The sequence below is a fragment of the Pararge aegeria genome, chromosome 22 (assembly GCF_905163445.1).
Source record: "Pararge aegeria chromosome 22, ilParAegt1.1, whole genome shotgun sequence".
In the NCBI taxonomy this organism is placed as follows: Eukaryota; Metazoa; Arthropoda; class Insecta; order Lepidoptera; family Nymphalidae; genus Pararge; species Pararge aegeria.
This window is the reverse complement of record NC_053201.1, coordinates 14,700,585-14,716,195: the sequence shown is the minus strand read 5'-3', so window position 1 is coordinate 14,716,195 and position 15,611 is coordinate 14,700,585. Positions and strand designations below refer to the sequence as shown.

General features: G+C 37.5%; 1 protein-coding gene across 2 annotated transcripts; it reads left to right on the top strand.

Moving 5' to 3' along the window:
* The first annotated feature begins 10,785 nt into the window (after positions 1-10,785).
* On the top strand, positions 10,786-15,485 carry LOC120633771 (polycomb group RING finger protein 3). Of its 2 annotated transcripts, XM_039904113.1 has the most exons (6): positions 10,786-11,030; positions 11,807-11,959; positions 12,351-12,493; positions 12,796-12,939; positions 13,382-13,531; positions 13,570-15,485. In XM_039904113.1, the coding sequence occupies exons 1-5, from the start codon at positions 10,919-10,921 to the stop codon at positions 13,505-13,507; spliced, it is 678 nt and encodes a 225-aa protein (XP_039760047.1). In that variant the 5' UTR covers positions 10,786-10,918; the 3' UTR covers positions 13,508-13,531; positions 13,570-15,485. The 2 variants fall into 2 exon arrangements, with proteins under 2 accessions (XP_039760047.1, XP_039760046.1); XM_039904112.1 differs by having other exon boundaries at positions 13,382-15,485.
* The last annotated feature ends 126 nt before the right edge of the window (positions 15,486-15,611 follow it).

Genomic DNA, 15,611 nt, shown 5'->3' with positions numbered 1-15,611 from the left:
TTCACCAGCGTAGAAGTTTCATATAAAAGTGTGTAGTGAAATGCTGGCGGTAACTTCAGTGGTAAACTTAAAAACAAAAGCTACTAAACTAAACTTGTAAACCACGCAACAGTAAGGCCGGGAAAAACATATAAGCTTAGTGGGAAAATCCGAATAAAAGCCATAAAAACGTAGCACGTCACACATCAGGAAACGCTTGAGCAACCGGTCAAGCGTGAAGCGCGGCCGCATACCGGCCTACCGCGACAGCACGCGCCGCGGTGTAGAACGCTACAGTAGCCTCGGTGTCACACCCACGTTAGCGTGAAAGTGTTATTTTATAAGGACCTCCCTGAGGTTTTTTAGTCGGAGGTCCCGGGTTCGATCCCTGTGATAGTAATTTCAGAATTTTCTTTGGTCTGGTCCGGTCGGTGCTCTTCAGCCCTACCGACAAAGTTTTTGAGCGTACAATGTCGCGTAGAAACCGATTAGGGGAATGGTTAGCCCGTTACCATCTTAGGATGCAACACTAAGGGCTAACTTGTAGGGAAAAAATAAGGGACCTACTGTCCAAATGTGATCACGGCATGCGAATTTGGCAGATTAATTAAGTTAAGTTAACGTGATAAGTTGCAGAACCGAGTACCTAGTATTCGGTTTTGCACGTGCCCGCGCAAGTGCGATGGTTCTAGCAGGCCCTCGAGCCACTGAACATTACAACGCATAATACTCGCAATCATTATAATATAATCATCGTCATCATCATTATAATTAACCCTTTGCCAGCCCAATACAGGGCACGAGTCTTCTTTTAAGGAGGGTTTAGACCATAGCCCATTACGCTGGCCAAGACTTCACTTTTGAGAACGGTAAGAATTCTCAGGAATGCAGATTTCTTTACGCTGTTTTCCTTCATCGTAATATAATACAATAACTATAATTCATTTATGAATTGAAATGGAATGAAGCTCAATGCTTAGCTAGCTAAACACTTTAGTGTTACAAAAAAACAACATTGAAGTGAAATTAAATTTAACATTTAACTCTTGTGAGTATGTGTTTTTGTGGTTGTGTAATTGGCGTGCTAGTATGTACCTTTCTGTAGTAGGTACGTAGAAGGTAAGTGGGCTGTCTGTAACCCCATACACAAGGCTTTCCGATCTGTACGCTCAGTAAACTGTGCCGCAGTGTACATATTGGCCATTTCCATTTTCCATGTAGTAATCTAGATGTGGCAACATTCGCCATGTTTTATTGTCTGACGTAACGACGAATGCTCGAGCTATTGGATAGCTCGAGCATTCACCGGCAAAACATTTGTGTACTGAATACACGATTAATTGAGGTGCTAATACAATTCTGGCGCCGATTCCAATGCACCAAAACTGACCCACAAAGTTCAGTTCTTTCGGATTTCATTAAAATACAGTACGAGATTTTATACGAGTACAAATATTGTGTTTATGAGTCTGCCTGGTGGTTCGGAATGAGATAAAACTCAGCAGGTAGGTTTGACGTCCATACTAATATTATAAATGCGAAATGTGTTTGTCAAGGACAAACCCTTGATAAAACTAATAAACTGTATTTTTGGCATAGTTAGTTGAAAGGGCGGAGTGTAACATAAGTTTTTATTCCAGTGAAACAAACGGTTGACGGAATAAGTAAGAAAAACAGTGAGTAATAAACGCAAACGAAACGCGATTTTTCCTTAGGGATTAAAAAAAAGAATTGCAGAACATAATTAAGGAAGAAATTTATAAGCGCCGAAAGCCAATCTATTGCAACACACAAGTTTAGAGTTTTAGACTCTTGCAAAATTTACTTTGTAGTGTTTCTAACGAATTTCTACCGAGGGGACAGAAGTCGGAACACGTGATTAATTATTGTAGGCACGAGGCAACTCGTAGTTTTAGGATAATATTTTATATCGAAGTTATATTTTTACGTCATAACTACAAGTTTCTGTGGTGTACAATACAGTATTTACGCACATACATACAATATTTTTTAATTTTTTCCTACTTTAATTAAAAATGTAGTTACCCAATCTACTTATACTTACGTGTACAAAGTAAAGCATTCATTTTATTTTAGTTTTATTTCTCCGCTGAAGCGAAACCGACCGACTATCAGTCCGGAGGCCACGCGAGGTCATTGATGAAGCTCTGTTTAAAGATGCCCCTAGTGGTTAGGGGTTCAGCCTCCCATCAGGGTCTCCCGGGTTTGATCCTGGCACGCATCTCTAACTTTTAAACCAATGAAAATATCACTTGCACGGGCAACCTGCGTGCCTAAGAGACTCCATAACTTTCTCCAAGACCCTTTATCCCCGCTATGCGTCATCAAAAAAAAGGCTCGGGTAGCGGCTTGTTTAAACGGCAAAAGACTTCTAACAATATAAGCGTCAGTGGCATCGACTGAGATGATGATGTGAAAGATCAAATATAACTATTATTGGTATAACTAGAAATATTTTTGACCTGTTTCATAGCGGCCAGCTTATGTTGCTACTAAGAGAAATACTTTCAACGAAGTAAAGCAAATGTCAGAACTGGTCTCACTAGCTACTCGCTCGTAAGAGGCTTTTGACATAAATCCGCGTAAGTTTGTTATGTCTCGAGTTGTTGGGAAAACCATTTGTCATGTTTCTGATTACAGAATCAAATGTAAGGCAGACGTAGGAACTATGTCTACTATGGCTACTATAGTCGTGTTAATAATAATGGAATGAGTTGTCATGTGGACTACAAATTCAGAAGTTTCGTCTAGAAAAGAGAATAAGCGTACTTTTGTTAAAATCAAATTTACCAAAACTGAATTCTTGCCATTGTCGATAACTATTTCATATTAAATTAAAAAGACGGAATTTAGAAAGAGTTTGAAGTTAGAACCCACTCTTTACTCCTTCTTTTCTTCTTGCTCATATCTCTCGTTATAAGTAGTGCTAGAATTTTCTTTATCTCGGTATCTCGTGTTATTTCGGTTTTGGCATATTTCTTACGACCGACCCTCAAACTGCAGTAATTTAAATTCTAAAAACCTGTCTGTTATTGCAATTCAAAACCACTAACCAAACAAACATTAACCTCAATACCCGATCCACGTTTTTAATTTATTCACTTCTAATGTTGTCAGCAGCAATGTGAGCACAGCGCTTTCCGAGACTTCGGACTTCTATCATTCGGCCAATAATGTGATAATCATAAGTTCGGTGCCCAAACAATTCTACCAACAATGTTTTGAACCACAATCACAAGAAACGATAGGTCTGACATATATTTTTTTATTCTACTAGGACTAGAAGTTTGCCCTACACTGAAATCTCATTATCATGCAGTGGCGATGCAGTCTAAGTTACTAGCCGGAAGTCCTGTAAGGGGTATCGTACCAGAACGATTAATCACTTGACAAAACATCTTCGCCGATAGGGTTGAAACTAGCCAAGGCCGAAGCCTCCAACCAAACTAGGCTTTCTAAGACTCGAGTGAAGCTCAATCTCAGTTCTGCAACAATATAACGAGGCCAGCAGATCCAAAGGGAAGGTTCCTCGAATGCCTCCCCTGTAGTACGCACTGATAGTCTGCGGAGGCTGCGGAGTGCACTGGCGTCCACCGTGCTACTTTCACCGGCGATGGCGGGCCGCGACCCACATCCGCGGCCGCCGGGCACTCCACTTGCGCGCTTGCAACACGCGTTATGTCACCGCCGGCATTGTGAAGGACGAATGTTGCCGAAATGCCGTCACTTTTTCGGCGCGGTTTGCTCAATAGCTCGTAACATCAAATGATCGTTACACGAACAAAGGAAGTGTTCTTCTAGCGGGTCACTGCTTCATTGTGAACGTGCTTGTGTCTACAGAGCGGCCGATTTATGCACGGACCAAATGTACACAAACCAATGACAGGCCGTTCGCCTCGAGAAGGGGTAAACAACATTTTCATCATCATCATCATCATCAATTCATAACCTGCCCACTACAGGGCACGGGTCTTCTCCTAGAATGAGATGGGTGTAGGCCGTAGTCCGCCACGCTGGCCAAGTGCGAGTTCGTGGACTCCACACGCCTTTGAGAACATTATGGAGAACCCTCAGGCATGTAGTTTCCCTCACGATTTTTTCTTTTACCGTAAAGTTATATTTTATTGCTTAAAACGATGCGTGCCAGGGTTCGACCTCGGCCCTCCGAAAGTGAAGTCGAAGTCTTAATCGCGCGGTGCTACGCTTTCCTGGATAGAATAATTATGTAATTGTTGTAAATAGAATAGAGTCCTTTGAATCCTGTTCACGTTCTTGAAACGGACAACGTGTTAAAAGTGCTCAAATAAATTTAGGCCTATTGGATTTTATCTCCTATGCTTTGCCAATTGCTTTGGTGTGTACGTCAATGCCTGAACATGGCTGAAAGTTTCTATGGATCTGATAAAATAAGCTTCACGACTTTATGGGGAATATTTCGTGTGTTTTTGATGACATTCCTTTTGTTAGTGGTGTATGGAAATCATTTATTAAATTGGTCACAAAGACAATTTTAAATCTATCTACCTTTATACCTAAGTTACGTTTTTGTTGCTGCCAACATAACTGTTTATCTATTAGACGTTAATGCTTATTATAATTTTAAGTCATATTCCGTAGTAAATTAACATATCAATCCATTACCGATTTATTCCTCGTAAAATTATATTTCTTGTGAATTAATATTGAAAAAGTCAGATGGCGTTACGCAGAACTTGTCTTAGTCAATCACTAGTTTTTAGGGTGCCTTACCCAAAGGGTAAAACGGGACCCTATTACTAAGACTCCATTGTCCATCCGTCCGTCCGTCTGTCTGTTTGTCTGTCTCTCTGTCTCTGTGTGATAGATAGTCAGTTGCCGTTTTTATAGATACGGAATCCTTCGTAAGAGAGTCCGACTCGCACATGGCCGGTTTTTTATATTATCCTTGATCCTTGTGTGTTGCGTGTGTTAGGGTATGTTGACATGCCCAACTTATGCCGTCGAGTTATTGGGGCTAAGTTGATATCGCTAGCTGGAACATTGCGTTGTATTACAGAATGGTGTTACTCAACAGCGGCCGCGGGTGACCGCGCCCGGCGTGTTATAATTGATCGTAGGCCGAGCGTTCAGCGCTCGTAAACTAGCTATTATTTAACATTCAATTCGTGCATAATAACTATTACAGCATTTTTGTTGTTGTTAGAAATAACCGCGAAGATTTATGGATATAACTATATGTACATAATAATATGAGCATAAATCATTGCGGTAATATTAATAATTCATGATAAAATATGGATGGTTTCAGAAACTTAGAGCGTCACCATTTTGACTAATCTCTACTAGAGTCGAAAGAAATAAATGCATACCAGAGTTTGCTGCAGTTTGATGTGACGCTTTAACGGCAAATGTAGCAGTAATATGTATTATTTATGTAATCTTTTTTATTTTTTTATTTCCTGATTAATTCCTAAATTCCTGTATTTTGCTTGCTAGCTTGTTATCTTGATATCACTGCTTTTAAATTTTGTAACTATTGATTAATTTTCTTAACTCTGTAAGACTTCATTCAAAAATTCAAGTTGTGTGCTCACACTTTGGGTTTTAGCTTACATAAAAAATTGGTATTAATTATATTGCGATTACAGTATAGTTATTACTTGTAGCCTTAGTACAAGATTGGCTCGCTCGCAATCGAGGTGTTGTTTTCAAGTATCTTACTCTGCATCGTAAAAGTAAAATGGGCCTAAAATCACTCGATTTAGCGTCGCAAATACTGCACTTCTGATATTTGTTTTATAAACGTTACCAAAAGCCCGAGCTAAAGAATTGTAGGCAAATTGAGCTTTAACCCAATGCGTATAGGAATTTTACTCAAGTTCAAGTATTTCCATACGCGTGCACGACGTCTAGATTGCGAGCGAACAATTTTTGTGCTAAGCCTGCTGTTTTGTGCTAAGCCTGCTGGTCTGTGAAGGTGACAGTGAATGAATCCAAATCAAATCTTACCGCTATCGGCGAGCTCGGCCTCGCCCCGCTCCTGTGTCAGGCCCATGGCTGGCCGCGCGCACGCCGCATCACTACAGACAGAAACGAGTTATTAGATCCATAGTTAGCACGGTTTTTATCTCATAATGGACATGGTAGCTTTCATGGGCTGCCCCCGAAATCGCGCAGAAAATGTATAAGAGGTCTTAAAAAATGTATGGAGGCATGACACGACAGACTGACTGACAGACAAAAATGGAACAAATACATATAGGGCTTCAGCTCAGGTTAGGTTCTCCCGCTCTCTGTGCTTTCTGTTTCTCTCCTCTATATATCTATCTACTCTCCTGTGCAACGCGACGCGTCCTTGTCATTTCAGTCTCGAATAAATTATTCTTTTCCTAACATAATTATTGAATCGCCGCCTACGAAGTTACACTCTACAACTCTTTTTTCAAGTACTTCAGGTAACATGTCAAAAAGAAAAAAGCGTATAAAGGGTGCAATTTCTTTGTCTAGTAATAATTGACGGACCGAGCAGGTAAAAGGAAAACCATCACCTATAAACTGAACAACACTTCGCAGGGCATGCAAGGTGCACGTCCTACAAGGTGATGCCCCGTGTCCATCAACCTGCATGGCTAGCTTAGGCAGGAGACAGACGCAGGAGAAAGCACGGCAACAGAGAATAATAGAATTTTACCCTAGAATTTTACCCCCTTTATATGCTCGGAGTTTATAAAACTGTTCAATTATGTCCTTTCCCCGGGGAAAAATATTCTGCCTTCGCTAGCCGTGCAGAGGCCTCATGTGCACCAGCAACTAGGCGCTTCAATGCTGCATAGCGGCAGAAACAATACTTCACCAGACAACTTCTAAAACAAAAAGTCTACTACTACATTGTTCAATTTGAAACTAAAATTAATCGTAGGCCTTGCCTCAAGAGCCGGTCCCGGTAGCACACGACCGTGCGCCGCTGGTCGCCCAATCCGATGGAGAAGGTGGCGAGGTCTGCGCGGCCCAGCGACTCCACGCAGCGGTGCACCAGGAAACGCCGGTAGTTGCTGACCGGCGGGAACAGCAGCACGCTGCGGACACGCAAGCGTTACTGCTGCTGCCGCACAGGGGCAGCGGACAGACGCATTGACTAGCACTCTGTAGTGCTACAGTGCAAAGGGTAGCTCTACCCATTATCTCTTGTTCTAGTTTGATTTCACTTATTATTTGAAATATCTAGTTAATCAAAACTCTGAATACAGCTCTTATTCAAATCTATTTTGCCCACTGCATTTTGTAGATTAAAAGCTAGAGTAATTTAGTGCCAAATTTCTTCCAAATTTCTGCCAAAATATTTTAGCTGATTAATATAAATTAACAAGTAAAGTAAAACCAGTTTCCTAGTGGCAGCTCAATAGTTACTCTTTATCAGTGCACTTTGATTTATGACAACCAGTAAGTAGCTAATTGCAGACGAAGTAACAATTCATTACTAAGTAGAACTTACAGAACAAAGTAACAATTAGGCCATTAAATATTGTTATAAAAATAAGCAAATTATGTTGCCAGAAATATGAGTAGCAATGATTTACACAGAATAAAAATCTAATTTGCATTGCATTATATGAATACATTTATATAATCAAGTTTAAAATTATTTATAATAATAGTACAGTTAATTTACAATGTTGCCAATTCTGTTGTGCACTAAACTAAATAAAATTATTAGCTCCAATAGTAGTACTAGCTTTCTCACAAATTCCCCTTGAGAAGAAGAGCAATATTTTATGACTAGTCAATTACGTTTAGAGATTTATGTGAAACTTAATTGGCACTAATGTCTTTCAACTATGTTAATGTAAACTTTATATAATATTTCAATAAGAATTAATTGAAATTTCAGTCCAACCCCACTCCTTCAAACTATTAGGTTAACAGGAAAAACCATTACAATGGTATGAATTTATTTAGTTAATTGTGGATGTCAAACTAACAATAAATTTGAACACATTTTCACCTATTTACTTTTCACTCAGCAACAAACAATTGAAACATTCTTATTTCATATTGTGCTTCAAGATTGTGTGTCTTACAAGTGTTTTCACATTGCCATATGCATAATTAGCATGCTGCCATAAATACTTTAATGCATAACAAAGCTTCTTCTTAGCAGTAGGATTTAACCTTGTATTTTTTTTATTCCACTAATATCATACATGTGAAAACTTGTGATGATGTTCCAATATGGTAGACATATATCTACTAAACCAGACATTAACAGCTCAACAGTAAACACTTGATTCAAATTGAGTATACAGACTGATCATAATAGTCCTGGTTATTTTCTTGTCCCAAAAATAATTTTAAACATTTTTAAACACAAGCCTTCAACAATAATTAATAATAAAATAATAAGCATACGACAGTCAAGGTCACTAGACATATTCAAAAATGCTGTTAAAGCCCATTATCTTGAACAATAAAGACGACAGTGATTAACTCTTACTCATATTTAAGTATGTTTTAGTATATATTAGTTTATTATTTTTTATATTTATTATTATTAATATTTTATGGGTGTAATCTTGATAAGTATTAGTGTGTAATTGTTCGTAAGTATGTATATAATAATAATACACCCCACCAATCGGTTTCCCTTGGTTTTCCTAATCCTAAGGTTGCCTGGAAGAGATCGCTACTAAGCGATAAGGCCGCCCTTTGTATCCTACTTTTTAAGTTTATTTTTGTTGTGTCCATTGATTTTTTTTTTTTTACTATTTGTAGTTTACAAATAAAGTGTATAAATAAAATAAATAAAAATAAATAATTGTGTTATTGTAAATAAATATAAATTGCATAAATGCGCTCATAAACACTCCTTATAATATAATATTACAAATAAATTTAATAGATTGGCTCGTGAATCGAGCGTATGACGTCAAATAAAAACTTTTTGCACGCACAGAGCGGTGTACAGTTATAAGCGTCCAAGGTATCGTACCTCGACTCTCGGCGGCTCCGCTTGATCGAGTCCTGCGGCTGTGTGCGCTGAGCCGCTTAACCTTGAAAACCCAACCGACATATTGCAACCAACAACCCAAATTACAATAATAGCACACGCGAATATATCCACATTACAAATGGTTCACGTAAGCCTACGTATATAGCGAAACTAAAACAGAAACGAACCAAATAAATAATGTTTACCTGTCAACTTTTTTTTCGGCAAGGAAACATTTTAGGTCTTCGTTGACATCCTCGACGAAATTTTCGTCGGCTAGGTTGAGGAAGCGCTCCACCGTTTTGGCACCCAGTTTGGCGGCGGGCTGTTTGTGTGAAATTAATAAAAAATAATATTCAAATTCACGTGCCAAAAGAAAACTATCGGTCGTCCATTTTCAATTTTTCATCGCGTTTGACAGTTTTAACACTGACATTAGCAAGCAAACAAGCGCACAGACTACTAAATAGTGATTAACAGACGAACGTTTCAGTACGTTACCAGTAAATCGATTTCTGAATCGATTTTAGAACATAAAATAAAATAGGTAAATATGGGAAATAATTGTACCAAATCTTTACAGTTAGCCAGCGCAGATGTAGGTTTGGAAATCAATCTCACTAAGAATATGACCATGACAAACAGTTTCAAGATACCAATATTAATTAACGGAAGCCCGCTAGAATACACAGAAAAAATACATATACTTGGGAAAAACAATTAGTTTTGATAAAACAAATAATGACATAGAGATAGGAAGATGAGTTCAACAAACGTGGAATAAATATTGGAGCCTAAAAGAATTTTTTAAAGTAACATGCCTGTAAAAATAAAAACAAAGATCATGAACTCTAGCCTCCTACCTTGCCTGACATACGGATGCCAGACATGGAAATTTACGGCCAAATCAAAACATAAAATCAACACCTGCCAGCGAGGACTAGAATGCAGCATGCTCAGCATAAAAAAACTTGATAAAGTACGCTATACAAAAATAAGATCCATAACAAAAGCAACAAATGACTTGAGCTATGCATTAAAACTGAAGTGGAAATGGGCAGGTCATATAGCTAGGCTTACAGACCAGAGGTGGACCGTAAGAGCAACTCTGTGGAAAGGCCCAGAAGGCAAAAGAGCCAAGAGGGAGACCAGTGACACGGTGGGAGGACGAGATCAAAAAAATAGCCGGCCCAAACTGGGCTCAAGTAGCAAAGGATAGAGAAAAATGGACATCGTTGAAGGAGGCCTTTACCTAATCTGGGGTTCTTGTAATAAACTAACATTTATTACAATAAATATTAATTAAACGAAAAATAAAAACACTAACTTTAAACTATCTTAGGAATGTAAATGTAAGTTACAGGAAATAAAACGCTTTTTTATTTTTATTTTATTTTTAATTTTTATTTTGAGTACGATGTATTCCGAAATGGAAGGCTGAACTGCATTAATGCTGCCCTACATAGATTTAAGATTCTATTTATCAAATTTTGCTAAAGTTCCTTGCTCGCTCAGTTTTGCTTCATTTTTCAACTTTAAACTGAATTTATTAAAAAAGTTTTAATCTCGTTGATGAAACTATCATATTGTGTTCTCGAAGCAAATAGTTTTTCAGTTAATTTATTGAAATGCCAATCCTCACCTGCCAATCTACCAAAATTAAACAAAATTTTGCACAATTGAAATATTTTAGAAATCTTTCAAATTATTATAGATAGAATTATAAAGTATCGATTAATGGAATAAATCTACCGATTTTGCATTTTAACTTTCGACCATTACCATTGTCATTTTATTTTCTTATCTGGCACCTTCTTACTTAACGTCACTAACGTCAATAATTTTGTTTGGCGATTGTAATTTTCTACACTCATGTTTTCTTTTCATTTCCCTTAGTTTTCCTTTTCAATTTAGTATTTAGATGTAGTGTGTAATGTATAGTGTTAGTTAGTGATGACAATGGAAAGGAGGATAAAGCTCAAGACCCTGAACAGCCACATCACCTGCAAGATCTGCCGAGGGTACTTCATCGACGCGACGACCGTCACGGAGTGCCTACATACGTGTTAGTATACAACTCTGTATCTTAGCTTTTAGTTAGTAATTAGTAGTACGATAAGAAACTATCTCCAAATTAAAAAAGTCTAGTCCTGTTAACACCTTCGATTTATGATTTAAATTTATGCTGGAAATATTTTGCTAACCTAATTTCTTGCAGAACACTTAGTATTTTATTTAAATCTATTGATCTAGAACTAAAATGTATGTAATTAGTTCGTTATTTGCTAATTTATTACTAGTCTTTCACTTTATCATAAGCTAAGGTTAAGGGTAAGGTAAGGAAGAAAAAAATATTTTCACTTATAAACATAGTGTGGGTTTGGTTTAGAATCGTTCCGCCTTGATAGAACAAAGGGTTGTTGGTGTGTAATGGGGTTGCCACTTCAACCCTTCTGCAAAATTAATTTATTTCAAATAAGCTTATTCTATAAGCACTTTTGAAACATCAAGTTTGTTTGTAGGGATTCTACCATGTATCAGAAGGCAGGTTCTACAATAAAGAAGCTTGCAAGAAACTCTGCAGTTTCTCATTTCTGACATTAACAATTTACATTTGAATATTCATTTTTCTATCTTGTGAAAGATGAAATAGCAACCAATTTGCCGAATCCTTACAAGGTTACTTTTTTCCAAAGGATGGAAGAATCCTAATCAAAATTTTGAATGTAATGAAGAAAGAGCAATTGTGTGGTGAAATTGCAATGGCACCTATATACATTTAGAGACTTCATAAATAATGAAAGCAATACATTGATGCTACTTGGTCTTCCTACATTCCAGTCTGCAAGAGCTGCCTGGTGAAGCACCTAGAGGAGAACAATACGTGTCCAACATGCAACATAGTGATCCACCAGTCCCATCCGCTGCAGTACATCAGCTTCGACCGCACCATGCAAGACATTGTCTACAAACTGGTGCCTGACCTGCAGGACAGTGAGTTCATTCGGAATAAAGAAATATTAGAAAGAAGTTAAGGAATGGCCGGGTTAAGACAGTGCAAATCATATTGGTAACATATATCAATCCAAGCACTCCTCAAAATAGCATGGTCCTAATTAGTCTGGTTTGAAAGGCATACTATTGATTTTTGTTTCACAAAATTTCTTGAAAGTTCTTCAATTTTTAAAACACAACAGATTAATTTTACTATGACATTGCAATGTTCATATAAATCTTCATCAGCATCACTTCACTGATTGATGTCCACTGCTGGACAAAGATCTTTTGCAGGGCATACCAAAATCCTGGGCTGCTTTTTCTCTGTTAAGGCTTGAAGTATTTGCATGTCTAGAGAATTTAATGTATGCATGATATGTACTTGCAGATGAAATAAAAAGGGAGAGAGATTTCTACCGAGCTAGAGGGCTACCGTGCCCCAAAGATGCAGCTCTAGCAGCTGACAAACCAGGTGCGGGAGATGAACAGGAGCAGCCGGATAACACTGACTCACATAGGAAAGATGAACAGGTACATTTTTTTTATATTATTTATTTACTGTTCAATTACTTTGTAGTATTATTTATTTAGTGCTCATTAGTTTGATGTAGTTACATGTAGGTATGCATAGCATATTCAATTATAAGTTATGTGTTTGATTGTCTTCAGGCCTGTACATGATAAAGTACAATGGAGCTAACTACTCCTAAAGCAATAATAAACAATGTGTGCAACCCCTCAATAAGAATATCCTATTCTTAGCTCATTGCCTCGCATAGATCCCTCGGTCTATCATTTTACCTATTTAATTCAACTAAAATGTTTTGTTCCAGGTTAACGTCTGTTTAGAATGCATATCTACATCGCTGCGTACGTTAAAACGCAGCTTTATCAGGTGTTCAGCGCAGGCCACTATAACGCACCTTAAGAAATTTGTAGCTAAAAAAGTATTGAATGGAATGGACAAGTATAGAGAAGTGAGTATATTCATAATAAATCTTCTCACTATAGTAATACTATTCAACCACACTTTAGAACTGATTTAACTTTTATTCCATCTTGCAGTCATGTGCATTAATATAAAATTTTTTTTGGGATTGATGCCAGTCAATATTTTTGCATTAATATTACTTTATTTCGTCACAATTGTTACTATTGAGATACAATTATTAGAGAAAGGTGAACAATATTTTATACCCTTTACCTACAGCTCTTTGGTCAGGTGATCAGGATCAACCCAGTTGTTTTCATGTCTGAGTACATTTATGGTTACTTTGTTAAACTACCTTTATGAGATTGAAGAAGTTAAAAATTTTGCAACTTTTATCATGATAATATTATGTACCATAGCTAAGTCTGGAGACAGACCCAGGAGCAAGGTAAATATGATAATATACATAATAGACTGTGTGTTTGCAGATCGACATCCTGTGCAACGATGAGCTGCTGGGCAAAGACCACACGCTGAAGTTCGTGTACGTCACGCGCTGGAGGTTCCGCGACCCGCCGCTGCGGCTACAGTACCGGCCCAAGATCGACCTGTAGACCAACCCCGGCATGCACGCACGGTATGCACGCACGCACGCACGGCATGCACGCACGCACGGCATGCACGCACGCACGCACGGCATGCACGCACGCACGCACTCGATCTCGATTGACTACTTGAAACAACACATTTGTCCAACGGCAGTTAGTTTTATTGAGATGTAAAAAACAAAACAAATAATAGCTATTTAAATGTTTTTATACTGTAGTACAAACCTACTTAAATGCCATGAATTGCTGATATTGAAAGAAAAGTGAGAGTTTAATATTTAATAAAAAAGTTGGAATTATCTCAAAATTATCAAAGTCAGTTTTGCTGAGTCAGGATGATTTTTGTCTAAATTGGCTCGGGTTTGATGTGATAGGAGGGTTCCACCACCCGTTGCCCCAGCAATGCGAAGACGCAATGTTCCAATCGTCACTTACCATCCGATGAGATTGAGTTAAGCTTTAATCGGGTTTGTACTATAATATAAATTGATAGTACCAGATGACCATTGAAAGTATACATACTGTAAAAATAGATAGATATCGTTATAACAGTAAGTTCCATCAGAATCGGTGTAGTAGAAGTTAAGTCGTCCTTTCCTGTCATAAAGGTACAGTTCCACTAGTTTTCTAAGATAGAAACATTTTAGCCAATGAGAACGCACCCGCCAAAATCTGCCTCCGCCATTGGATGCTGCTTACACAAACGTTATAAGCGAGACAGCACGTGTCTAATATCGAATCGAATATTTTAAATGTAACACAAAAAATTGGTGGAACTGTACACGAATATTTATAAAGTGAAAACATTACTATTAAGGATATAATAAATTGAAAATTAGTAACTTTTTATACGTTTAGCTAATAAGGAGCGAAATGCGGAACGCACATTGCAGTCGATATATGGATTATTACTTTCCGATGTTATTTTGGCAGTTCTTCGTCTGAAATGCATTAAGTATACGTGTTTTTGCCCGCTCGACTTAAATATACTAACATTTTGTTCGTACAAAATGTTCTTTTTTATACGAAGGGCTCATGCCCTACTTAAATAAAAAAAACCATTTAAAACTTTTTCACTGTCAAAATAACATTGGAAAGCATATTTATACAACTATTTAGTATTCATACTGAATTCGAATAACGAATTCCGATCGCCAAAGAAATGCGGATGACGTCACGTCTCCATTACTGAATATCGCGCCACCGGACTCCCGATGTGCGTTTTGCCTCATTTGTTACTCCGTGTTTAGTTGTTACTAAACTAAATTTTATTAATGAAAATAATATTTTTGGGACTTCGTAGTCGAGCATGGAATGCTTATAGCTTCGTGATCTCCTTCGTCTGTAGAGCACAAGAATTTTATTGAGCATCCATTGAAACTGTAACGCTTAAAATTGATATAGAGAGACAAACATCAATAGCAAAAACATTTTTGTTTTAAAAAAATACTATTTAATTTAGATTAAAAGTATTTGTGGTCACGACTACGGTACCCCTGCGTGTCCCAACACGCAATTGACCAGTTATTTAGTTCAGATTTTGTTATTTTGTTTTATGGAAGTATTTTTTTTTTGTTATATTGCAATGTGTCTTTTTTATACTGGCCCAGGGCCGTGACTCTGTAGCATTCAAAATCTGACTTGTTATGATTTGGATGCTATAGTCAGTGTCTGCACGCTTCGCAATCTAAGTCGTTTTTGGGTATAGAAACATGTAATGCACTAATTATATTTTACAAACGAAGTGCGCATAAGTAGTTAACATTTACTACTTATGCGGTTAAAACAAGAGTATATTCTATTTTACTGAGTCGTTAAGTGGTTCGACACATGAAAAGGACTCTATTGCAAGCGTGCTAATCTCATACAGGGATACAGTTAATCCCTGATTTATCACGAATCAGTCAACGATTTGTTTATGTTAGAAAATGTATAGAAACCAATTATTTGAATAATTGTAAGTGAAATATATTATTTGACTACATCTTGTTCGTTATTGAGTCTCTCTTTGATGATTGGATCTATGGCTCAGTTGTTGGCGTTTACATGTGAAGGTCCCGTGGTCGATTCCCGGTGAGAACAATTTCAGGAATTCATAATTTCTGAAGTG

Coding starts and splice junctions, on each gene's coding strand:
- LOC120633771 (XM_039904113.1), top strand. CDS start 10,919: ATGACAATGGAAAGGAGGATAAAGCTCAAGACCCTGAACAGCCACATC. Junction 11,960..12,350: donor GGTGCCTGACCTGCAGGACA/GTGAGTTCATTC, acceptor ATGTACTTGCAG/ATGAAATAAAAAGGGAGAGA. Junction 12,940..13,381: donor GAATGGACAAGTATAGAGAA/GTGAGTATATTC, acceptor GTGTGTTTGCAG/ATCGACATCCTGTGCAACGA.